Source organism: Halichoerus grypus, chromosome 3 (genome assembly GCF_964656455.1).
Source record: "Halichoerus grypus chromosome 3, mHalGry1.hap1.1, whole genome shotgun sequence".
In the NCBI taxonomy this organism is placed as follows: domain Eukaryota; kingdom Metazoa; phylum Chordata; class Mammalia; order Carnivora; family Phocidae; genus Halichoerus; species Halichoerus grypus.
The window spans coordinates 33,204,852-33,226,127 of NC_135714.1; the positions used below are offsets into that span (position 1 = coordinate 33,204,852).

The 21,276-nt window shown below is 43.9% G+C and overlaps 1 protein-coding gene across 3 annotated transcripts in view; it reads right to left on the bottom strand.

Moving 5' to 3' along the window:
• Positions 1-520: 520 nt before the first annotated feature.
• Positions 521-21,276, bottom strand: part of RBM47 (RNA binding motif protein 47) — a 151,804-nt gene continuing 131,048 nt past the window's right edge. The window contains exons 4-7 of one of the 3 annotated variants that reach the window (XM_078068539.1): positions 11,782-12,941; positions 10,706-10,909; positions 7,892-8,070; positions 521-3,281 (exon numbers count right to left, since the gene is read on the bottom strand). In XM_078068539.1, the coding sequence (XP_077924665.1) occupies positions 3,048-3,281; positions 7,892-8,070; positions 10,706-10,909; positions 11,782-12,941 (1,777 nt within the window). In that variant the 3' untranslated portion in view covers positions 521-3,047. Of the gene's footprint in view, positions 3,282-7,891; positions 8,071-10,705; positions 10,913-11,781; positions 12,942-21,276 lie in introns of all 3 variants that reach the window. The other 2 variants (XM_078068538.1, XM_078068540.1) reach the window with 2 other exon arrangements.

Consider the following 21,276-nt stretch of genomic DNA (forward strand, 5'->3'; position numbering starts at 1 on the left):
GCTTTGCCCATGGACAACGTCTGAAGTTAGTGATGCTGTCTAGAGAGAAGAGAGGAAGTGTCCTGCTAACCTTGCTGTGCACTGTGAAAATGAGAAACACAAGGCTTTGGTTTCTGAATGCAGTGATGGACCTTCAGGTCACCCAGCATGTTCACAAGATCACCAAACAAAATGTCACATCAACTGCCTCCATTTAGAGGTCTGAGTGTGGAGCTCTTGGGATCATAAACATCAGGACTGACAGCAATGACAGGCTTAGCCACATCCTATTCCAGTCCAGATGTTGAGCAGAATTTGGGTGCTTAACCTTCAACCACCTAAGCTCAAGTTGGATGATACTGATAATGCACAATTTTTACTATATAACCCATCTTCAATGTAATTCCAAGCCAAAAACATGATAGTAACTTGCTGGTTTCTCTGGCTGAAAATACTGAAGTAGTTGCTTCTTCCATACTGTAAGGGTTTCTCTAATTTTGTTAGAAAAAAAAAATCAGTATAAAGAAAACACAATTTAAAATAAGGTCTTGAAACTGCTTTAAAGAAAGCTTTATTTACTACATACATCCTAAGAATGTATTGTAAATGGAGAAAGATCTAAATAAACTTAAAAGCTTTTCAAATACAAAGCAACTAAAGATAACTAAACTACTAGCAATGTTTGAAAACAGAGAACACTAAAGCTTTTTTTTTTTTAACATTTAGTTTGTTCTTAACCCTTAAAAAAAAAAGTTCACATTTCAAGTTATAAACTTACCTCAGTAGTGTACGTGAAATGGTTTTGAAACAGAAACAGACCATAGAGAGGAGGCTCACCGATATCTGTTTTTAAGGTAGTTTGGTAGTTGCCATGTTAAGATATCAATTTTTTTTCTTTTCGTTATTATTATTATTATTTTGCAAATAATTTACAGGCATATGTAAAATACAGTAAGACTGCTAGGTCAGAGTCTCATCCAGTGAACTCTGTGACAATCCTTCATTGGAAGGAGTTCTTTCACACCAAGTCAAGGGATGAGGATCTGATCCAAATTGCATTTTGTTGGATTACTCATTCCAACAGATTCGAGTTTGGATGCAGCTTGCTGGGTACATCATCAGGAACATTGCACGATTATTTTATGTCATTTAAGAACGATGGAAAGAAATGTTAGAAATGTTTAAAGGCCTTTGCAGGCACTCAATAATTTTATAGAATAGTTAAATAAATATTGCTTATATATAAAAAATTCATCCCACCCTAAGATGAGGGGGAGGGAAAAGGCATTTGGGAATCTCTTAATTTAAAATTTAAAACAAAACTAAAATACTTGCTAAAGGCATGATCCTATTATTAATCCATAAATAAGAATTCAGCCATTAGCAAAAATTCAGTGAGTGGACAGATTTTATAGATCTCTAATGTGACATAAACACACAACTGTGTCCTTGCTATCTATTGCACACCTCAATTCCTTGATGGAGCCTTTAAAAAAAAGTTCCAAGTTGATGTATTTCATAAAGCAGATGACAATCTTAACATTTTACTGTATTTTACATTCACTCTGCTAAACAAAAGCCTTGAAATAGGCACAACACTGCAACAATACATTTACTTCCTAATAATAAACTTTTTAATAACATTGAAATAAAATGGTTTCACTCTGCATTAAACTATATACCAAGAACTTCTGCAACATTAAACAACTAAAAACCAGCATTAGGAGATTATTTACAAGCTACCTTTTAACTTCTACAGGTCTCTCCTCCTCCTCCTGGATGTGCACGCCCCAAGTCGGCTCACCTACCACGTGCACAGCAACAGAGGAAAGCCCTGCTCAATAAACATAGTATCTCTGATACCCTTGACGACCACAGACAATTTGCATTGAAACATGATAAGGCAGCTAGAAGCATAACTTTCTGCGACAAGAGTCTCTGGGGGCCTTGCCGACAACAACATTCACTGTCTCTACAAACTCATACTTCAAAAACGAATAAAATAAAAGCATTAGAAAAGGAAGTAAGGTTTTATATGAGACATTAAATAGCTATGCAAAAATGTCTTATGGAAACTATTAAAATCTTGTGCTTATGCATAGTCTGCTATTGAAAATACCTCTCCAACCAAGACAAAAAGAAAAACCCACAACAAAACAAAAAACCCCCACAAAAACCCAGGAAGAAGTATAAAAGCCGTCAAAGTTCTATCAGAGGAATTCATTTGCCCTAGACTTGCCAAACTTGGAGGTGGGGCTGGGGATAGGAAGGAAGGAAGGAATGAGTAGGGGCGTGGGGAGGGCAAGACACATGGAGAAGGAGCGGGGAAACAGGGTAATGGTGGCAGGTGAGAGCCTTACAGTGTGTGGACTTAGAAGTGTGACAAGTCTTTTCAATGTGGGCTTAAAGAGAGATCGAGTGTTTACTTTCTTTCAAAAAAAAAAAAATAGTGGAACTGTCATCTTAACACGTGGTAACACCGTCAACCCTTAATGCAGCTGAAATAGAGATTTCACTCACTTTAAAATTGCACTTTCTAGTATAACTTTTAAAATAACATTTTATGTAGTATTTTAAAGCACTATTGTTTGTATCTTTAAATATTGAATCTATTTTTCAAAACAGTTCCCTAGCTGCTCAAATGTGCTTTTCAATATATAGTTGATATATTATCGAAGGTACTACAAAATAGAAATCTCTGGAGTGTAGAAGTTAAGAAAATAACCTTCATACTGAAAATATATCCTTAAAAATACAAAAACAAAAAACCTCTATACAAACGTACTACAGCATACAAATTTTTGAGAGATGGTATTAAGGCACGAACCATTGCGAGTCTCTTAGAAATGTATGAACAAGGGCTAAGTCAAAAACAGTCTTTTTCAAAAAAAGAAAAACAAAACAACCAGTGGAAACTTCATGAATATAAAATCTTTCAGGGTGATATTGGATAACATTCTTCACTTTCAGGTTTCGTGAGTGTGCTAATCCCACACGTTCTTTCTTCATAAATAGTAAAGTGTTCCTTCAGGGTAGTTTGCGGTCTGCCTCCACTCTCCGCACCAGTGTCAGTACGTCTGGTAGATGTCGTGGATGGGCACCTGGATAGCAGCGGCGGGGAAGGCCTGAGGTATGTAGCCCGCGTAGCCTCCGTACATGGCGGCGGCCGCATTCTTCTGTAGTGTGGCGATCGTGGTGGTGGCCGGAGCAGCGAACGGCACGTAACTGGCCCCGTAGATCCCAGCAGCGGGAATTCTCTGCACGTTCGGAGCCACTGTGTACACTGGGGTAATCGGGCGGCCCTGGGGGCGAGAGACAGAAAGGCTCCTTACTGACCGCGCAGCGGTGCCCGTCCCGCGGAGTCAACCCACGCGGGCCCCGGCTCCGTTCACTCTTCCCGTGCCCCGGGGCGCGACGCAGGAACAGGTGAAGGCCAAGGTTTTCATTCTCAGGGCGGGGAGGCGGACGGGCAAGATAAGTAACTGTTGTAAGGGAAGGTGGCATAAGGGCCATTAAGGCAAGCTGGAGTTGCGTCTCAAGGCTCCTTCGAGTTCAACTGGTCAAAGTGACGGAACTGCCAAGCTAAGGGAAAGTTTAAATACGCTGGAATCGTCTATCTTGCCATTCCTTTCCAGCCGCCTATGCCCCAGAGCCAGCTAGAAAAGGGAGTGGAGCATCTACCCTTTGCTCAGTTGATCTCACTGTAATTAAAAATATGGTCCCTTGGGGCGCCTGGGTGGCTCAGTTGGTTAAGCGACTGCCTTCAGCTCAGGTCATGGTCCCAGGGTTCTGGGATCGAGCCCCGCATCGGGCTCCCTGCTCGGCGCGAAGCCTGCTTCTCTCTTTCCCACTCCCCCTGCTTGTGTTCCCTCTCGCTGTCTCTCTCTCTCTGTCAAATAAATAAATAAAATCTTTAAAAAAAAAAATATGGTCCCTAAAATACACGCCAGCCGCCTCAACTCTTATTTAACTGAAGGAACAGGGTGCTTCAAAAACGGGAGAGGACAACAGACAGTGACAATGTTACGGAAGCCAGTGTAGAGATCTCCGTAGGCACAGCTTTTTAAGCTGTGACCTAAAAACCCTGTGACCACAGACAATTTTCAGCAAGTGTGACTGATGATTTCAACCATCTCCCACCTAAGGTATGACACCCATGATACATACAGTTGACCCTTGAACAACACAGGTTTGAACTGAGTGGGTCCACTTCTATGCGGATTTTTTACGCTAAGTTCAGCACAGTACTATGTATGTACTTCCTCTCGCTTATGATTTTCTTACCCATTTTCTTTTCTTTAGCTTACTCTCCTGTAAGAATACAGTATATAATCCATGTAACATACAGAATCTATGTTTCATCGACTGTTTATGTTCTCAGTAAACCTTCCGGACAACAGTAGGCTGTCAGTAGTTAAGTTGGTGGCGGAGTCAAAAGTTTTATATGGATTTATTTACAACTGCATGGGGGGGACACACCTAACCCTTGTGTTGTTCAAGGGTCAACTGTACGGATGGGTGTAGAGGCTCAGAAAAGGAACCAACTCACTTGGGAAGCTGGAGGAAGCGTCGTGCAAGCAGAGACATTTGAACTGGGTCTTGAAGGATGAGGAAGGAGTTTCCATAGGAGAAGGAAGTAGGGAAAGGCAAGCTCCCCACAACTGCCTCATGGCAGACGCCAGAGCGGGCTCCATCAGAGTCCCTGCCACTTGCTCTTCTCTACTTGAAAGCCTAACACGCTATGTTTTTCAAGCAAACAGGTGTAAAGAGTGAAGCCTGTGGTTCAGTATTTCCCAAAGGGTTTGCTCTGGAGCCAGTTCTGTGAGATGCTTTATGGAAAGGGGGATTTGTGGTAAAATAAAACACACACTTAACAAAATACCTAGCGCGCTTTGTGTTTCTCAGAATACCCTGCAGTAAACGTCGCTATGGCCTCCATGTCTTCACGCATCGTCAAAGTAAGCAATTCAGGATATATGAAATGGAGAATTCGATTTTTAAAAATGAGTTCTTCCTGGATTTTCGCAAGGGAATTAGCTATCATTCGTTTACGAAATTTGCAAAGGAGAGTCACAAAATTACATTCAAAGGAAAAGTCACCATCTAAGAGCCATTTTTTCCATTGTAACCAAAATAGTAATTCTACTAAATGATAGTAACAACCGAGGGACTGTGGTCTGCCAGGCACTATTCTAAGTGCCTTATTTGTATGACGTTATGGAATCATCACAACCACCAATGAAGCTGGTACTATGATTATACGGAGCGGTTTGGATGTGTTAAATGACCTGCACAAGGTGACACAGCTCTTAAGCAATGAAATGTGTGGCTCTGGAGCCTGCACTTTTAGCCCTGCCTTATCTCGTCTCCTACAACACTGAAACAACGAGTATCTCATTGGCAAGAGAGAAACTTCAGAAGGGGGAAGATGGTGGCTTACAGCAAGATACAAGCAATCTTTTCCAAATGGGTGGACATATATTTAGTGACAAGTGCACAGAGGGATGAAATTGCAGGGAAGAGGACATCCGAGAGAAACCTTTCCATGTGCTATGGTCCAGCTCAACACCTAGGCTTGGAAGGGTTGAGCATGGGGAGTTGGGGGAGGAGAGAGGTGAGGAAAAGACCTCACCAAGGGGAATGGCGATCCCTGCTCTACTTATACCACAGATTTGTAAAGATTGAGAACACTTTGAGAAATAAATTAAAAAAAAAGTCTATGCCAGTAAACATTTTCTTAAATTACTTACAAAGCCTTTATGAAATTGAGGATATAAAATGGCTAAGCAGGAACATCCCTGAGCACGTGCAAGACAGAGGAGTATGACTGAAGGTGTTCCACAGGAAGGTTCTGGAAGTAACACTGGGAACGGATTTCTAGTGTGGCTCCATTTGGAAAAGTGTTCTACTCACCAATCAGTAGTGCTTAATGCTCCTTCTGCTGCAATTTGGCAGAGAACACAGGAGTCGGGGCAGAGAGCCAGACATTCAGAGAGCCCAGGGTCAAAGAACTCAGAGGGAGGATGCAGAGAACTGAGACTGGTGGATGAGCACCAAGGCCACACATACTCAAAGAAGTCATGCCCGAGTTCAAAAGTAAGTAGCTCCAGGCATTCCGCAGGGTATGTTGAAGGACAGGGGGAAGAAAATCTCCACCGGAATCAACTGATAATGACTGTCTACTGAACAAATTCATAAGCAAAGACTCTGAACAGAGACCCTGATGGCAACACTGAGTGGAGACTGATAAAAGACCGCAACAGCGTGAGTACAAGAACTGGAATTTGGGACACTACGCACCAAGGACAAAAGTGCACGAGTTTCTTAGTAAAGAGAAATTCGAAATTATTACCAGAATTCCACTAACTATTGTTTGGAGGTTACTGCAGATATTTATTAGTCAGTCCACAAGTAGCAGCTACCCTCAGTTGCCATTTTAGAGTGTGAGTCATTTACAACCGATTCCTTTTTCTGGCTTTAGAAGTCCAGACTTAAGGAATACTTGATGACCCACTGACAGATGAATATACTTCAACTGGCGTGACCATTTCTGACTGGCACAGTCAAGACTGTGCACGGAGAAGGCAAAAGCGACCGCACTCCTGTGTGGCAGCTCACCAGCCGGCCTCACTGAGGAGCTGATACCAAACGTGGATTCTAGAACCCCAGCTGAGATCTGCCCAGTGGGAATCTTCTGGGGTTTGAGTCTAAGAATCTGTTTTGTAAACATATTCTCTGGATAATTCTAATCCAGTTAGGGAAGAGACCCCAGGCCTGAGTATCTTTGTTGACTGAAAAGGTATTTGAGATTCACCGCCTCACAAAAAGTAGCTTTAACAAGATTCTATTGTTTTGTTTGGTTTTGTTTGGACGAATGTTCCCTACGTGTTATGCACTGATGATAAAAAGAAAACATAAGATGTAACTCTCAGTCTAGAGGAGCTTCATGAAACGTGGGTGACGAGACATCCAGGAGACAGGATTTCCAAGGCTCGGGTGGATGGGAAAGATTCTACAGAAGTCACAAGACTGGACACCACACAGAAGAGAAGCTGTGAGCAAAGGTGGGGAAGGAGGCTGGCACGGTAAGACTGGACTGGGAGGAGGAGGAGGAGTGGGAATGGCTGGGTCTGCTTAGAGGAGAGGATTAAGGGCAGATTTTGTGAAGTTTCGTATAGCTGTATCTCTACAGATAGTTCTCTCTCCATGCACACTCTTATATACCTGTATATGGATATACATACTGAAATAGTCATACACAGGTGGGGGGGAGAGAACTTTATTTTTTTTTAAAAAAAAGATTCATTTATTTATTTGAGAGAGAGAGAGTGAGAGAGATCTCGGGGTGGGGAGGGGCAGAGGGAGACAGAATCTCAAGCAGACTCTGCTCTGAGCACAGAGCCCGATATGGGGCGCGATCTCACGACCCTGAGCCAAAATCAAGAGTCAGAAGCTTAACCGACTGAGCCACCCAGGCGCCCTGAGAGAACTTAAAAAAAAAAAAAAATCTTCCTCGAACTGCAATTTGGAATGTGAAAATGTGAGCGATCTCCCTGGACTTTGGGAGTCAGCTGCTTGACAGTAAGAACATTGAGTCAAAAATTATCCAGCGGTCATAAAAAAAAAAATCATATGTACAATATCATGACACCATGAAGAATTACATGTGTCATTTTTGCGAATGGCTTCCCATCTTTCATAGAGTGATGACATTAGGGTAGTACAATTATTATTTGAAACTTTTCTGTCCTGGCATGATTTACAGGACCCATTTTTCCTGTCACCCCATCCCATGCTTCATCAGAGAGCTAGGCACACAGCGAATTCTCCCGCCGGCGGGGAAATGAATCCACGATAAAGGGAGGCCTCCCACACGGATGTTGGATGTCGAGGACCCCAGCAAGCACTCTACCTGGAACGGGGGCGGCGTTGACACGGCGGGAATGACGGCGGCGGCGGCGGCTGGGTCTGGCTGCACGGCGATGGGGCTGATCATGTGCTCCATTGTGTGGATTTTGCCGTCTTCGATCATCTTAGGGGCTGGCGCTGCCTGAAACATGGAATACTGGGCCCCAATGGCAGGGATGGCCACTGCAAGAGAAGGGACAGGGAAACGCCCATCACTTGAAAGTCCCCCAGGAAGACCCATCGCTTTCTTGCTATTTTTCAAAGCCAAGTGTGGCAGTCACGGGCCTCCCTGGCTAACTGATGCTCCCTCAGTCCAGGTACCAAGGCGCTACCCAGGAGGAAGAGAGGGGAGCTGGGAGGTACGTCCCCCGAGCCCTGCTCAACCCGCAAAAGGAACCACATGGGTACGGATGGAGTCTCCCAGCAGATGCTCACGGAAAGATGTCCAGAGTTAGGTGTCTGCACCAACATTTTTCCTTCTGGTGCTACAGAGAAATCTCATCTTGAATCCCACTCTTGCTGTTCCCACAGCACAGGAAAGGGCCTTCTGACTGAGAGGGGAGGCTCAGAGTGAGAAGTGAGATCAGAGGCTCGAGGCCCACCAGGTGCGAGCGGGAGTGAGCCTGCCGGCCCTCATCACTCACCTGGCTCATTACCAGACCCGCCACCCTTTCGCTTTCACATTTTAAGAAGCAGGTTCTGGGGAGGGTTTCCTTCTGGGGAAGTCAGAGTTCTGTGCACGCCTTCCCCACTCTGTGTTTCAGATTTCAGCATTACTGATTCAAGGAAAAATACTTAATAAAAAATGGCAAATTCCCTCATTTTCTAATGTCCACTCAGTAGCGAGGCAGCAGAGTGACTGGTTTTAGGATGGGCCCTGCCAACTCAAAGATGTGTTTCTGTGAGTAAAGTCCAAGGGATTCTACTTTAACCAGGGGCTCAAACATTACTCAAGGGATTCTATTTTAACCAGGGGCTCAAACAGACAGCAGTTAATGAATGCCCACATGACAGAAAGAGATAACAAGGAAAAAATTCTAGCCCTGGTTTTGGGGGAGTCTGTGAGTATGTGGTATGTGGGCGTGTGTTGAAGGGTAAGCAAGACTATAAAATGCATACACAGAGTGGGCTTTCATTTATGTTTTTTCCTACAACTGTAGGTATATTTACTCTACTACAAGCTGACTTGATATGAGGTGAAGAAACAAATGATTGCAGGCTCAACAATGGTATGGCCTTTCAATAAAATGGACCTAAAACCTTAACGAAATCCCTCACCGGCCTTTTCAATCATATGGTCTTGTGGCCAGATACTTCACTAGAAGTTCTAATTTTCCGGATGCATTAGAAACAGAGGCCAAGGGGATGGGGACCTGAGGCAATTAGGAGTTTAAGCTACACTGGGGTTGTACTGAGTACCTCTGGATTGTTTTGGCTATCAGCCCATAGGAATTTCTACGTCAGGCCCCAGGACACGACTATATGCTTAAAGATGGTTTAAGAGTTCTTTTCTCTAGTTAAATCTTCAACTATTGCAACTTGCCAACAGGAGTCCCTTTTCCAACAAGTAGAAGTGACAACTCCCACATCCAGGCTCTGTTTTATGGCATTACAGAGAGACACATGATCAGTTTAACACTGCTTATGGTGTCAACGGCATTTATAAGGAAATCCAGTGTAAGGAGTCACCTGACTGAGAATTTACATTTTTTCACAGGAAAAAAAAAATTATCACTGGATTATCAAAAGGAAGCTCTACCCGGAAAAGGCTTTTTAAGCCCTATGTGGCAATGCAAACCTATGCCCCAAATGCAGATTCCTTGAATCTCTTAGCTAGGGGATGGAGTGTGCAATCCTCAACTAGAAGAAAATCAGAGTAGCTGAGCTTCAAAGGGAGGATTCTCTCCAAGAGCTCTTCAATCTACCCTCCCTGAAATCAGGAAGAGGGCTGGAGGAGGATCGCTCTGACTGTCCACGAAAGAATTTTCCCCATGTTTGGATGCCTGTGTGATGTGTGCTAATAGGGAGCTGGTGCCACGATGCTCTCTTCATGGAGTTCCTCGCAAGTTAGGATGAGAAAGAAGACCCGACTCGTGTTAGGTGACCAATGGGCACTATTAACGCTGGCAAACTGGTTTGCGGGGCCTGGAGGTGAAAGCAATGTTCAAGGTTTCTGGCTTGAATTACTTGAGTGTCCCTACCCCCAATCTAGTGATCCAGCGAGAGGGGCAGAGAGGAGTGCTGGAAATCAGAATCTAGGAAATGAGCAGCTGCAAAAACTTTCACCGCTGCCTTGTTCCCAGGTGTTCTGGTTTGTTCCAAGACCACGACAAGGGACATTTGTGTTTTGTGCTCCCGAAGGGGAATTTTCTACCCTTTCCACCCACTGTCAGAACCGGTGATCGGCTGTACCCTCCGGCCACTGACTGCTGCTGTAGCAATAGGCTCGAGGAGGGAGAAGACAGCTTGAGCTCAAAGAAGGTACAGAAGAGCCTCCTAGTCTTCCGTTGTCTTCCTCCGCCCCTCCCCACCACTCCAACTCTGCCTACTGGGTCACAGCTTGAGAAACAGCCTAACAACTGGTGACATCAAACCCGCTACTGGAAAGTTTGACTAGAACATGATCAGAGCTAGACCAGCCCCTCAAGTTCTAGAAAAGAGGGCCCAGGAGGCCACAGTCTTTGCCTAACCTTTGGCTGCCTGTTGGAAGAGGAACGCAGGTGCAAATGAAAGAGCCCGAGGACTTCTTGGGGTCACTTCAAAGAGAGCACTGGGGTTTTGGCTGAATGGATGCATTCTATCTCTGGTTTATACTGACCTGTACCAGGTTTAATGGCAACTGGATTGACGGCAGAGATTTCCAAATTCGGTACGAGTTCATATCCTTTTTCTTGCTGCTTTCCTTTCCCTTCATGATATCGGCTATATATACCACGGCCAGCTGAATATCCCCCGAGGTAGGAACCCCTGGGCCCTGGGGCTCTGTTGCCGGCCGCACCTCGACCCCGGCCTCTTACGCTGCCTGCTTATAATAACAATACACACAATGATGAGCATCCAACAGTGACTGTGCAAGAGGCAGATCTTAACTCAAGGTTCTTGGCATTTAGGTGTTTGCCCTTTGTCTAAGTTGCAGGTGATGTGTAGGTCGCTCTTCAATGAGCTGGGAAGATGCTTCCAACATTCTATTCCCGCCTAGATTCGTACCCTAAGTAGGTCTGCTTAATGCAAGAGATGAACTTGCATGGTGAGTTCCTAGGACTGCAACTGCAACTTCAATAAAGAACAACATTCAGGAGCTGAAAACAAAGTGAGATCTGGAAGGGGATCTGTTGGTTCGCCTTCCTTATCTTATGCGAGAGAAAACTGGCTCAGGGAGGTTAAAGGACTGATGAAAGTCACAGAGCCAGTTAATCTGATGATGGCAGGACCCAGAACCTAAGTACTAGTTTCCACGTGTAATGCCTGGTTTCATGATACCCTAGCCAGTAAGTTCACCACTACCACCACGCCAACAACATCCTGCTTCTTACCCCCCAACATCCTCAAGATTTAATTTCACAAGGAGGTTTTAACGTAAGTACCCAGAGACTGGCGGACTGGCCCCAAACTGGGTAGGTCCTGCAAAGGTAGTATGCAAGAAACGCTTGCATGCCCGCGTGATTTCACCGCTCACCCCATACAGAGGAATGACCTGCATTTCCCTCAGTGCTATGGAAGCGAATGCCCTAAGTGCCAGCCAAGAACAGACCCCACAACTGAGACTCAAACGAGGGTGGGTGAGTGGGGGGAGGAGCCCATCTACCAGCTCGGCCAATTACAGCCACAACGCCCCTGACGCGGCCCGGGCCCCGCGGCTCTCGGGGCGCCCCCTGCAGAACAGCCCCCACTAACCTTTCACAAAGTAGTCTCTGTTGGGCCCGATGAGCGCGTTGTAGGGGTAGCCGTAGTAGGCCAGCGTATAGGGGTCGCAAGAGTACACGTAGCTGGGCTGCTGCACCGCCGCCTCGGCCGCGCCGCCGCCCTTGGCCGCCTTCTGGTAGCGGGAGTACTGCTCCTTGTCCACGGGCTTGGCCAGCGTCACCTCGAGGCACGAGCCCTCCAGCTCGGTGCCGTTGAGGTTGTTCATGGCGTGCACGGCGTCCTCGCGGCTGACGAAGTGCACGAAGGCGTAGTCGCGGATCTTCTTGACGCGCTCCACGCAGCCCGGGTTGAACTGGCCGAAGCTCTTCTTGATGGTGTCCTCGGTGGTCTCGATCATGAGGTTGCGCACGTAGAGGATCTTCACGGTCTCCATCACGTCCTCGTCCACGTCGATCTCGGGCTCGGCCCAGTCCACGGCGATCTGGTGGCCCCAGAGCTGGATGCGGCCGGGCATGAGCTTGCGGCGCGCCATGGCGGCGGCGCGGTGGCTCTCGTACTCGACGAAGGCGAAGCCGCGGTTCTTCATCTTGTCGGCCGCGCTGGCGTAGACGATCACGTCCAGCACGCCCTCGGTGACCTTGGCGATCTCCTCCAGGATCTCCTCGCGCTTCTTCATCTTGGGGATGCCGCCGATGAAGAGGCGGCAGTTGTCCACACTGCAGCACACGCCGAGCAGGCGGCCCGGGCGGATCTCGTAGTTGTTGAGCTCGCGCACGGCGCGCTTGGCCTCGTTCTTGTGGCAGTACATGACGAAGGCGTAGCCGCGGTTCTTGCCGTCGAAGTCCATCATGAGGCGCAGCTCGTAGATGCGGCCCACCGCCTCGAACACGGGCACCAGCTCGTCCTCGTACACGTCGCGCGGGATCTTGCCCACGAAGACCTCGCAGCCGCGCTGCGGGTGCGGGCCCTCCCAGCCGGGCGGCGGGCCGCCGTACTTGCGCTGCCCGTTCTCCTGCACCATGCTGTAGCCCGTGCGCTCCATGAGCGCCAGCAGCGCCGCCTCGTTGGGCGCGCCGGCCACGCCCTCCGGCACCTTGGCTGAGGACGCGGCGGCGGCCGAGTCGCTGCTCATGGCTGCGGCGGAATCCTCTGCGGTCATAATGTCAAAGGCATCCACGGCTGGAGGAGACCTGGGGGTGGGGGGGAGCAGAAGGGAAGGTGAGCGTGGAGTCTGCACCACAGCGAGCCTCAACCGGGCTACTTCATTCTTCTAAGACAATGCGAGACTCACGCTTAACTAGCAGTGGTTAGATGAGAAATAAATACAGCAGCGTGAACAGAGTCTAAATTAGTCAAGTTGTTTTGGAGGAAAAACCAGAAGTGACTCGGAAAAAAAAAAGTCAAGAATGAGCAAGTACTTCCACTTAATCAGTACCCCAACAGCTTGGAGGCACAGCGACCTTGTAGTAATTGTTAGTGAAAACCTCACATTCTTGCAGCAAATGGCAACATCTTCAGCTCAACTCCTGCGCTGTCAACCGAGATTGATTTCCTTTTAGTTATAGTATTTTACCCCATTTATTTCTTGGGCAGACAAAGCCTCTTTCTTTGCTTTCTTTTTAAAGACAGTCTTGTCCATTTAGGAATGGAACTGGCAGTGTATTTAAGTTGTCAAGGAAAACTTGGAGGAGGTGTTACTCTACAAGATAGATGGAGCTATGTGCTGAAGCTTTTTACAAGAGAGAAATGGAACATCCACATTGCCAAGGACTTGGCCTAGGAACTGTGGTAAGAGCTGGTAAGTCTGATTTTTACGGTGTCATTTAGGCAAAAGTCTCGGTAGGAACCAGGTATGGATTCGGAGTCAGTCCACGAAGAGCTAGATTAAGTTCAACTGGGGGGTTTGTGAAGCTGGTGAGCCACAGTACAGTTTTTGGAGAACTGTCCCATGCATTATCTTATTCGATATTCTTAATCTCCTTACATGGAAAGCGGTATTATTATGACCCCTAATTTGTCTATAGGCTCAGAGAGGTTGAGTAAATTGCCCATTTCACACAGCAAGTGTCAACTCCTACCAGGATTTGATGCCAAGTCACCTCGCTCCAGATTCCATGTTCTTCCCTTGAAAGCAGTGCTGTGCAACAGAACTTCCTGTGTGGATGGAAAAGCTGTCACTAGCCACTTGTGGCTACTGAACACTTCAAATGGGGCTAGTGTACTGCTGAACTGAGTTTTTAATTTTATTTCATTTTCATTAACTTAAATAGCCATGGGACGCCTGGGTGGCTGAGTCGGTTAAACGTCCCACTCTTGATTTCGGCTCACGTCATGATCTCAGGGTTGTGGGATGGAGCCCGAACTGGGTTCTGCGCTCAGCGGGGAGTCAGCTTGAGATTCTCTCCCTCTGCCCCTCCCCCACTCGCTCGCTCTCTCTAAAATAAATAAATAAATCTTAAGAAAAAGTCCATATACAACAGTGCAAGTCTAAACCATGTCACCTTCACTCATACAGTACAGGGCTCTGTGGAGATGATTTTAAATATACAATTAAGGTTATCATTAGGAGCTTTGTACTGTGCTTTTGTAAAAAGGTCCTTTAAAAAAACGAGGTTTATTTCATTTTTTTGGGCTATAAAGGTATTCAGGTAAATTTTACGGAAATTAAGAAAAGCAGGAACAGAAATCATTCCTATTATTCCTACCCAATGATAACCACAATTAACCGTTCCCATCTTTTTTTTTTTTTTAAAGTAGAAATTTTTGGGGGGTGAGGGGTGGAACTTGGCTTCCAACAAATTTACATCTTGCTGCTTTGCTTCATTTTATAAGCATTCCTCCACATTCTTAAAAACTCTGTAAAAACATAATTTTTAATGGCATAAAGTTTCATCATTCAACTGGAATCTGGAGCATGATTTGTAAAAATTTACCAAAAGGAATTGTATAGAATATTAAGGGAGATTTCAAGAATAATTAGGGTAAGTTTGATCTTCTAAAGAAACACACACACACACACACACACACACACACACACACACAATTGTAGGGACACACCAGAAATCTGAGCTGTTTATTTGCCAGCTAGCTAAACCAGTACTTCCTTGGTTCATTTGCCATAACATCAAGGGGCAGTATGATTTCGTGGGGAAGTGAGTGGCCGCTGGAGCCAGACTGCATGGTTATGTGTGAATCCCAGTTGCATGAACTACAGCAAGGATACTTAGCTGCTCCGTGCCTCTCTATAAAATGGGAATGATTATGATAACAGTATTAAGTGTAGAGGAACAAGTGAGTTAATACATACAAAGCGCTTTGAATTGTGCCTAGAACATTGTAAATGTTCAAGAAACCTCCGCTGTGTATTACTGCCTTTAATCCAAACTTCTGGGTAAAACTTCAGACCAAATCTTTCAATGTTAGGGTAATTTTGACACTTTCTCAGTTCTTTAAAAACATCTGTTTCATATGGCTTCTGTTCTTATTTTTTATTTCTTTTGCTCTTTAAGTGCTTGAGACTGGTTTGACAGCATATCTGCTTATCATGAAGTCTTTTTTTCCTATTACAAATTTGAAAATGATACATTTGTTCTTGTAGTTTCACACTGAAACAGAAATTTCAATATCAAATTTGAACATGAAGCTCTTCCCTTCTTTCCAAAAGGGAGATAAGGATATACTCTTAAGAACACTATTTGTACAAACATGTATATGTTTGTAATCTGTGACCTGGAAAGGAAATGCCAGGACATATGTAAACGTATGAGGCATTTCAAGATCTTGCATGTTGTGCTACAGAAAACGTTAACTGAAGTCCAAAGGAGCAGAGTTGACTCTGTGTTTTCCTAATTTTACTCTGAAATGACCATTTTACACTGAGAGAAGTCTTATAATGGTCAGGCTATGGGGAGCCATTTCCAGGTGCCATCAAAATTTTTGTTTGCTTTCAGTCTGAAATCTGCTGGGGGCACTAATATAATCATTTCTCCTTTTTTTTAAAATCACTTCTTTTAAAATTGTTACAGATTATTTCTTACATCTCTAAGCCAAGAAAAATCTTTTTTCCTGAGCTTTCATCATCTGGAATAAATGAATCTGGACCTCTTTCCCCTTTGTCTTTGGCCTAATTCTTTCAGGATTAAATTTGCCACTTCAGTTTTAGTAATTGTCGGGACGCCTGGGTGGCTCAGTCAGTTAAGCGTCTGCCTTCCGCTCAGGTCATGATCGCAGGGTCCTGAGATCGAGCCCCACATCGGGCTCCCTGTTCCGTGGGAAGCCTGCTTCTCCCTCTCTCTCTGTCAAATAAATAAGTAAAATCTTTAAAAAAAAAAAAAAAAAAAGGCTTTAAAAATTTAAGTAATTGTCGAAGACGTTGTGACACAGTCTCAAGTCTGTCTAATTTTGGCTATAGTAAAATCTTTAAAAAAAAAAAAGCTTTAAAAATTTAAGTAATTGTTGACGACATTACAACACAGTCTCAAGTTTACCTAATTTTGGCCATCGTTTCATTTTTTTAGTCTTCTGTGTACCCAATGCCATGAATTTAGCTACTTATATGATTCATCTTATTGTTCAGATGTTCCTGGAAATCATCTCACATAATTTTGGAACTAGAAGAGGAATAAAAGCATCTACACACACACACACACACACACACCCTAATTTGCACCAGACATTGATGAATGTAGTGTCTAAATGAACTGTCTTTTACACTAACTAAAAACATTGACATAAAAATAAATGGGAACCACAGTGAGATACCACTTCATGCTTATTAGCATGGCTATTATAAAAACAAAACAAAACACAAAATAAGCATAGCAAGAACGTGAAGAAAATTGGAACCCTTTCACATTGCTAGTAGGAATGTAAAATGGTTCAGCTACTGTGGAAAACAATATGGTGGTTCCTCAAAAGCTTAAATGTAGAATTATCATATGATCCAACAATTCCACTATTGGTTATATACCCAAAGAACTGAAAACAAGGACTCAAACAGATATTTGTACACCAATGATCCTATTACTCACAACAGTCAAAAAGTGGAAACAACCCAAATATCCATTGATGGCTGGAAGGACAAACAAAATGTGGTATGTATACTCTGTGGAATATTATTCAGTCTTAAAAAGGAAGGGAATTATAACACATGTTACAGCTTGGATGCACCATGAAGACATTATGCTAAGTGAAATAACCCAGACACAAAAGGACAAATATTATATGATTCCACTTATATGAAGTACCTAGAATAGACAAATTCATAGAGATAGAAAGTAGAATCATGGTTGCCTGGAGGTGGGGGAGGGGAGAAGGGAGCATTAGTGTTTACGGAGTTTCAATCAGGGATGATGAGAAAGTTCTAGACTAGGATGGTGGTGATGGTTACACAACAATGTGAATATACTTATGTCACTGAACTATATACTTAAAAATAGTTTAAAAAGAGTTAAAATGGTTAATTTTGTTATATATATTTTACCACAATTAAAAAAAAAACTTAAAAAGAAAATGAGAAAGCTCAGAGATGCAAAAAGAACAAAAATCAAATCCCATAAAATTAGGATTTTGTTAGAGGCCATTAAAAAAATGGCACAATGAGGAGGTTTAACACATTCAAGAAAATCTTATGTCTACAAACTCCATTCTCCTGATCTTTATGTCTAATCACCATAGTTAAACAAATTATATGGTGTGCTGCTCAATGAATTTTTAAGGCCAAATGCTTAGATATATAAAAGAGATATATGATTTGTTTAATGCCTTAAAAAAGGGCACAATACAGCTAATCTGACCCTTCTCTCTGAGATGTAACAGAATACCTAACTTATCACAATTAGACAAGCTTTCGACCAAGGGCCTGGCAACTATGGCCATGGGCCAAATACAGCCTGCCATTTGTTTTTATAAAGAAAGTTTTATCAGAACACAGCCATACCCTTAAAAAAAATATTATCTATGGTTGCTTCTGTACTACAATAGCAGAGTCAAATAGTTCAGAGATGATATGGCCCACAAAGTTCAGAGATGATATGACCCACAAAATATTTGCTGTCTGGCTAGGTATAGACCAAGTTTGCTGACCTCTGCTCTAGGAGATGCACAGAGAACATCACCGGGACTAAGTAGCATAGATTGCTACTGCTAAGTATTATGGTCACTTTTTCCTCGGTTTCCTGTGCTGAGCAATGACTTTATTTCAGGACCAACTTTTAAGTTCTAACATATTTTAAAGACAGTCTTCTCGATCTGCCTTTTCCCCCCTAAGTCTAAGTTGTTTGCCATTTAAGTGTGTAGTCAAATTTATGAGAGCTGGAAGAAGAGGTATCTGGTGAAGGTGGTTGGCTTAGCTTCCAACACTTACGCGTGCACAATAATTTTTTTTTTTTTAAGATTTCATTTATTTATTTGAGAGAGTGAGTGAGAGAGCACAAGCAGGGGGAGGGGCAGAGGGAGAAGGAGACTCCTCGCTGAGCAGGGAGCCCAACGTGGGGCTCGATCCCAGGACCCCGGGGTCATGACCTGAGCAGAAGGCAGACACTTAACTGACTGAACTACCCAGGCGCCTCAAATAATTTCTTAAGAGACACAAACACAGAAGGGTTTGTGTTCATTTATATTCATTCATTCTGCAAATATTTATTGAGCACATACTATGTGCCAGGTATCAGTAGACCTCGTCCTCATGGAGCCTACCTTGGAGTTAATGGAACTAGAAGAATTATGCTTCAAATCGTAAAAAAGCTAAGAATTAAGGCATCTTGTATTTGTACTCAATGACCAGAGACTGCTTCAATAGTTGTACCTCAATATTACTAACAATTTGTTTCTAATAAGGCTATAGTTTCCCAAGTTAAAAGCATAGCCACCATCATTATTGTGCTTTAAAAAATTAAGTTTAGAATACCTTCTTTGGGAGGGTGGAAGTGTATATATGAATGTGTGTGTTTGGGGTGGGGGGTGTCTGAGTAGTGAGAAATACTATCTTTTGAACAATAAGATTCTTCTTGTAGTAGAGGTGTGGACACAATGAGTAATAAGTACACTTCATAAGCTGAACCTTGTCTGTGAGTGAAAAACAACAACAAAAATTTGGATAAAGGGCACAGAATTATCAATATAAGATAGTTTTTTTAAAGATTTCATTTATATATTTATTAGAGAGAGAGGGTGGAGTGGGGGGCGGGGAGGGAAAGACTCTCAAGCAGCTCTGCGCTGAGCCCGATGTGTGGCTCAATCTCATGACCCTGAGATCGTGACCGGAGGTGAAATCAAGAGTCGGATGTTTAACCGACTGAGCTATCCAGGTGCCCCAATATAAGATAGTTTTAAAACAGACTGGATAGTCTGATTTAGGCTGCCTAGCATGCTGAATAAATGCACAGTCTCTGGAGTCAGAGACCTAGGGCCTAAACTCGGCTCCTCTGCTTACCAGTTGTGAACCCTGGGAAAAGCCACTTAACCTCTTAAAGCCTCAATATTCTCATCTTTAAAATGGTGACAATAATAGCTAATGTTTATTGAACGCCCATTACGTGCCACGCAGTGTGCTTAACTCTTTATAAAATGCATTAACTAGCTCCAATCCTCACCAAGTCTATGTGGGATATTATTACGCTCTCCACCTTACAGATAAGGAAACTGAGGCACAGAGAGATTAAGCAGATTCTCAGTTCATGCGCCTCAGAGCTGATATTTGAGTGCTGCCCCATCTGGCTTAGAGTCTGCACCACGGCCGCCCCTACGTGATTCTGATGGCAGGGCTGTGGCGAGGGATAAATGAAATGATCCACATAAAGCTCCTAGCGCAGAACCTCGCACTAAGTGCTCAAACACCGTTAGCAGAAGAAATTTAAACTTAAAAAAAAAAAAAGATATTTGAACTTGTGGTGAGAATCTTGCTCCTACGTAGGATTCTTGTGTGTACAAGAAACCAGTGGTTATCCCAGCCAGCCTCAAGCCAGTCAGCATGGGAAGCCTAGCCTGCGCGTTCTGGCGTGGACTGGTGTACCAGGCTCCCAGATTCCATTCCTAGCAGGTAAGCTGTCTGGCAGTGTAATTCTCCCCTGGCAATGTGGTGCAGGCATCCAAGTGTAAGCCTGTTTTTCACCTAAACTGTGGCTACAGCAGTTTGCAGAGGCTTTTCCAGAAGGAACCTGAAGAGACTTGCGCTGGATGCAAAAGGTCCAGTCATCCGCATGAATGCCAGGTCCCCTGAGGCAGGACCCTCCCAACACAACACCATCCTTGCACACGCTAAAAATGCATCTGTCTTCATTGAAGGCTGCTGGCTTACAAACGTGGCAATATATGTGAAACATTTATTCACAGCTTGGCATATAAAACACTGAAAAATATGTTTTCAAATCCAGCCATTATTCTGAACTATTAGCTAGAGTTTGTGTTGTCTTTGTTTTAGGCCAAGTTTGAACTTGTCAGAGTAAAATAAAATTTCAGGGCTAACTCAGACTTAAAGCAGACATAAATCAAGGATTTAAATTCTCTTCTTAGTAGCGGTTCAGAGTCTCTTTTGGTAAGATTTAACTTTGAACTGGGTCATTTTAGTGGGCAAGCAATACCACTGTACTGGGAAAATATTTCCAATGTTTGCCAGCCAGTGTTTACCTAGGATTAAAAACAGCATGAGTATACTCTAGAATTATCTAAACTACTAGTTACCTCTGGTTCACAGCTGTAGAGATGTGTGTATGTGCGTGTGTGTGCGCACGCACGCACGTACATCATGTACTTGAGATTAATGTGCAATTTGGAAATCACCGGAGAGTTTTATTTGCTGACGAATGGACACATTGCAATTTGAAGATCATATCCACTGGTAAGCAGTGTCTTCCAGCACCAGATGGAACTTAGTTCAGTGGAAGGTTTTAGAATGTATTTATCCAAGAGGTAATTCTACCTCTGTGGTTAGATTTCTATTTTGATGTCCCTTATTTATACCATAAAATTTTGTCTTTACTAATAGTCACTTCTTAGGCATAGCTTAGCAGACAGGCCAAATAAACTGTACAATGTAATAAAATACATAACATACTGGAAGATTCTGGAAGAGTGAAGACTTTGGAGTCAAAGAAATAGGAGTTCAAATCATGGCTGTACCACGGTCATATGAGGCAAATCACCTCAGCTCCATGCCCATAGGTCCAGGATGGTTCTAGTAAAAGCACTCATTTCAGAGGATTCGTTCCGGGATTAAGTAATATTTAATACCACAAATCAAGAGGGGAAAATATCGAAAGCCAGGCTTCTGCACAAAGCTTCCAAGGTTTGGCCTCACCCTAAGTGGTTATCGTGCTGCCCTGGGCCCATGTTACCACCACCCATTAGAGTAAACAGCAGAGAACACTCCCACCACCAGGCAGGCCTCTGGCACTGGGACATTTCTGTTACCTCAGAGTTTGGAAAGCGCTAAAGGAGTTCCACTCAAAATGGAGGCAGGCTACTTGGAATTTACCTGGAGGCCCAAATAATAAGCTGAAGATTCTAGCACAGGCTCCCCCCCACCCC